The sequence below is a fragment of the Psittacula echo genome (genome assembly GCF_963264785.1).
Source record: "Psittacula echo genome assembly, chromosome: 4".
Lineage (NCBI taxonomy): Eukaryota > Metazoa > Chordata > Aves > Psittaciformes > Psittacidae > Psittacula > Psittacula echo.
This window is the reverse complement of record NC_137738.1, coordinates 57,622,414-57,626,792: the sequence shown is the minus strand read 5'-3', so window position 1 is coordinate 57,626,792 and position 4,379 is coordinate 57,622,414. Positions and strand designations below refer to the sequence as shown.

Below are 4,379 nucleotides of genomic sequence, written 5' to 3'. Positions count from 1 at the left end.
GGCTGCCGTCACCGCTCGGGAAGCCCATTCATCTGTGCACTTGGGCGTTGGACTCCGCATCTTATTAGCAACCAGGGAGATTTCTCCATTTTCTCCTTGTCTACAGTGCGGCTACAAATCTGGGATTTTTTATTACTTCTTTTTACTAAACTTGGGCTCCTTTTTTTTTTTTTTTTTTTTGCTCGACTTTTTCCTCCCTTTTTTCCCCTCCCTCCTGTGCTGCTGCTTTTTGATCTCTTCAACTTTAAATTTTTTAAAGGAGTGCATTATAATCGGTTCTGTTCTCTCTTCTCCTTTTTTTTCCCCTCTGGTGTGTGTGTGTGTTGCTACTGCTGCTGGTCGCCCAGTATTTATACCAACCCAACGCTCTTTGTTTCCCCTCCTTTTGGATCTGTTGAGTTTCTTTGTTGAATAAGACAGCATGGGTGCCCAGTTCTCCAAGACCGCTGCAAAGGGCGAAGCCTCCGCCGAGAAACCGGGGGAAGCAGTGGCTGCATCTCCATCCAAGGCGAATGGACAGGTAAAAACCAACAAAAATATAAAAAAAATATTAAACCTACTCCTTTTTTTAAGCCAACTTCGACGGACTCTCTTTCATATCCTGTTTAATTCTTCTTCCTTTGATGCCCCAGTGGCACATTCAATGGAGAATACGGTCGATCCTTTTATCTTTGCAACTCGAGGCAAAGGAATAATTTCTTTTTTTTTTTTTTCTTTTTTTTTTTTTTTTTTTTTTAACGGGCTCGACTTTGAATGATTCGTTCCTTTATCTTTCCTCAGGGGGGAGGGGGAGGAGGGGGCATATCCTTTTTTTTCCTCTTTTTTTTTTTTTTCCTTTTTTTTTTTTTTTAATCCCTCGTGTATCGTGGTGAAGCGTCCCAATGGCTTGTAAACGGAAGGATCTTAAGACAGCTCGGCTTTTCTGTCCGCTTACCCTCCTCCCGAAGACCCCCGCTGACTAGCCGAAACGCCTCCCGCGGCAGCCGGATACCCGTGTGGCGGCGGGGGCCGGAGCTCCCCGGCTGGGGCTCGGCGGGAGCGCGAAGGCGGTCAGCCCCTTCGGGCGAGAGAGCTGAGCAGGGGCTGCACCTCCCGCCCCGTCCGCGGCAGACCCGCCGGGGGGTCAAGCAGCCGCGGGGCTGACGGCTTTCAGTCACCATCCCCCACCCCTAAGCGTGAGCCGGCTACCGAGCCGGCCGTGCCCCGCTCAGCGCCGGCGTTGCGGGCGGGCACCCCCCGCTGCCCCCGCAGCTGCTGCCCAAGGCAGCCCGCCGCGCTCCGGGCGCCTGAGAGATGCAAATGCGACGCGGGGGGAGACTGGGGAGGGGAGGGCGGGGGCGCTTCGCTGCAGCGCCCGGGAGGAGAGGGGCAGCGGTGGCGGGCGGGGGGCCGGGGCCGGGCGAGCTTTGTTAGTCTAGCCTTGCCTTCCCCGCCCCGTGCCGCCGCCGCGGCTGGACGGGGCGCGCCGGAGGCGGGGGTGAGCGGTGCAGCAGCCGCTGCGTGGAGCCGCGGCGCCCTCTGGCGGCTGGCGCCCGACGCTGGGGTTCGCCCGCCGAGGCCCGGCCCAGCGAGGGTCAGCGGACGGCCCGCGAGTTTAAACCTTGGGAGAAAAAAGCGGGCGAGGGAAGGCCACTGGGCGGGGAGGGCGGCGGCGCCCCGTGTTTCCCCCAACCGCTCGGCACCGCTGGTAACGCTGGTCGCTGTCTTGCAGGAGAACGGCCACGTGAAAGTGAACGGCGACGCCTCCCCCGCGGCAGCGGAGGCGGGTAAGGAGGAGGTGCAGGCCAACGGCAGCGCGCCCGCCGAAGAGACTGGCAAGGAGGAGGCGGCCTCGTCGGAGCCCGCCTCCGAAAAGGAGGCGGCCGAGGCGGAGAGTACCGAGCCGGCCTCCCCGGCGGAGGGGGAGTCCTCCCCCAAGACTGAGGAGGGCGCGACCCCCTCGTCCAGCAGCGAGACCCCGAAAAAAAAAAAGAAGCGCTTTTCTTTCAAGAAGTCCTTTAAGCTGAGCGGTTTCTCCTTCAAGAAGAACAAGAAGGAGGCCGGCGAGGGCGCCGAGAGCGAGGGCGGCGCGGCAGCCGCGGCGGAGGGCGGGAAAGAGGAGGCGGCAGCCCCTGAGGCGGCGGGTAGCGAGGAAGGCAAGGCCGCCGCCGAGGAGGCCTCCGCTGCCGCCGCCGGCAGCAGCGCCGAGGCGGCGAAGGAGGAGGTGGGGGACTCGCAGGAGGCCAAATCGGACGAGGCCGCCCCCGAGAAGGCGGCGGGAGAAGAGGCCCCGGCGGCTGCGGTGGAGGAGCCGCAGCAGGCGGCGGAGGGCAAGGCGAAGGCGGCGGAGGAGGCTGCGGGCGCCGCTGCTGCCACGAGCGAGGCGGGCAGCTGCGATCAGGAGGCGGCCCCCGCGGAGGAGCCGGCGGCGGCGCGGCAGGAACCCCCCTCCGAGAGCAGTCCGGAGGGGCCTGCCGCCGAGCCGGCGGAGTAAGTGCCGCCGCCGCCCCTCGCCGACGGACTTTTCTTCCCCCCTGTTTGTTTGTTGGAGTGGTGCCAGGTACTGGTCTCGGAGAACTTGTCTACAACCAGGGATTGATTTAAAAGATGTTTCATTTCTTTTTTTTCTCTCCCCCCGCAGCTCCCATCTCAAATCGTTGTGTGTTGCCGCCATTCCAACTGGCGGAGGGGGGCCCCCCTCCGCTCTCCTCTCCTCCCACCCTCTATAACTTTTTTCTTTTTTTTCTTTTTTTTTCTCTTTTTTTTTTTTTTTTTCCCCATCAGTATTAATGTTTTGGTTTGGTTGGTTCGGGTGTTGTTTTTTTTTTTTTGTCTCGGGTTTTTGTTTTGTTTTTTCAATTTTTTTTTTTTTTTTTTTCCATACTTTGCAACTCTTCATATTATAAAACTTTTCCCGATCGGTCTATGGACATGCCCATATATGAAGGAGATGGGTGGGTCAATAAGGGATATCAAATGAAGTGACAGGGGCCGCAGTGGGGAACCCGGGGTGCGCAGCCCTTGCTGGGAGCGCGCCCTGCCAGAAATGATGTAAGGGGTTAGTCTTTTTTTTAAAAGAAAGTTATTACGATGTATTTTGTGAGGCAGATGTTCTATAAGGTTTACAACACTACAAGTCTTGATTAAGAAGGAAAGGAAAAAGGAAAAAAAAAAATAAAAAATCAATACCCAGATAAAGAGATCATAGTCTTAGGAATTCATTTAAACCATAGGAACTTTTCACTTATCTCATGTTAGCTGTATCAGTCAGTGATTAAGTAGAAATACAAGTTGTATAGGCTTTATTGTTTATTGCTGGTTTATGACCTTAATAAAGTGTAATTATGTATTACCAGCAGGGTGTTTTTAACTGTGACTATTGTATAAAAAAAAAAAAACAAAAACAAAAACAAATCTTGAAGCACATGAAGTTTGCAGCTCTTTCCACCCTGCCCATTTTTGTAAAACTGCAGTCATCTTGGACCTTTTAAACACAAATTTTAAACTCAACCAAGCTGTGATAAGTGGAATGGTTACTGTTTATACTGTGGTATGTTTTTGATTACAGCAGACAATGCTTTCTTTTCCAGTTGTCTTTGAAAATAAAGGAAAACTCTTCAGATGCAATGCTTTTTTTTGTGTAGCATCTTGTCTATCATGTTTTTGTAAATACTGGAGAAGCTTTGACCAATTTGACTTAGAGATGGAATGTAACTTTGCTTACAAAAATTGCTATTAAACTCCTGCTTAAGGTGTTCTAATTTTCTGTGAGCACACTAAAAGCGAAAAATAAATGTGAATAAAATGTATAATTTGGTTGTCTTTCTTTTATGGATACTCTGGTAGCTTAAAGGGACTAGTCAGTATTGCCTAAATTTGCATAGGGAAAGTCGTGTGTGCTGTCAGCACTAGGTTACAGAACTACCTTCCTAGATCCTGAACTCTGTAGTACTGTGCCTCTTTTAGAGATATTGGGCAGTGCACTAGGTAATTTGTAGGCTTTTCTGGCTTTAAAGAGAAGACTGGAAGGCAGTTTGAGGATGCACAATTCTCCTGTCCAGGCTCCATCTTGCTTTTAAGACCAGAGGTATCCAACCTATGAGAGTCTTGCTTCTTGAGGAAAATAAGATTTCGTTTGAATTGTTTAAGATGGGGCACCAAGATATTTACGGTGAGTTGCTTAAAAATTAAGCTCTTGAACAGATGTCCCACTTACATCTTGGTATGCTGGTCCGACTTTGGGACCTAGGTGATTAGCTTGAAAGCCTTAGCCTGGAGGGAGAAAAGGAGAATTAACACTGCCATTCTGCTCAGAGTAATTAAAAGCAATATTCTCTTTTTTTCCTCAAGTGCTACTCCAAGTACAGGTGAGTTATGAAACAGATTTCAAAATTTGTCTA

At 51.8% G+C, this 4,379-nt stretch overlaps 1 protein-coding gene across 1 annotated transcript; it reads left to right on the top strand.

Moving 5' to 3' along the window:
* Positions 1-411: 411 nt before the first annotated feature.
* MARCKS (myristoylated alanine rich protein kinase C substrate) lies at positions 412-3,561 on the top strand. The gene is made up of 2 exons (XM_080615497.1): positions 412-520; positions 1,712-3,561. Exons 1-2 carry the CDS (start codon positions 422-424, stop codon positions 2,471-2,473), a joined length of 861 nt encoding a protein of 286 aa, XP_080471623.1. The 5' UTR covers positions 412-421; the 3' UTR covers positions 2,474-3,561.
* Positions 3,562-4,379: the final 818 nt, after the last annotated feature.

Excerpts from the sequence above, each read along its gene's own strand:
- MARCKS (XM_080615497.1), top strand. The coding sequence starts at position 422 with ATGGGTGCCCAGTTCTCCAAGACCGCTGCAAAGGGCGAAGCCTCCGCC. Across the intron at positions 521-1,711 it reads CATCCAAGGCGAATGGACAG|GAGAACGGCCACGTGAAAGT; the intron begins GTAAAAACCAAC and ends GCTGTCTTGCAG.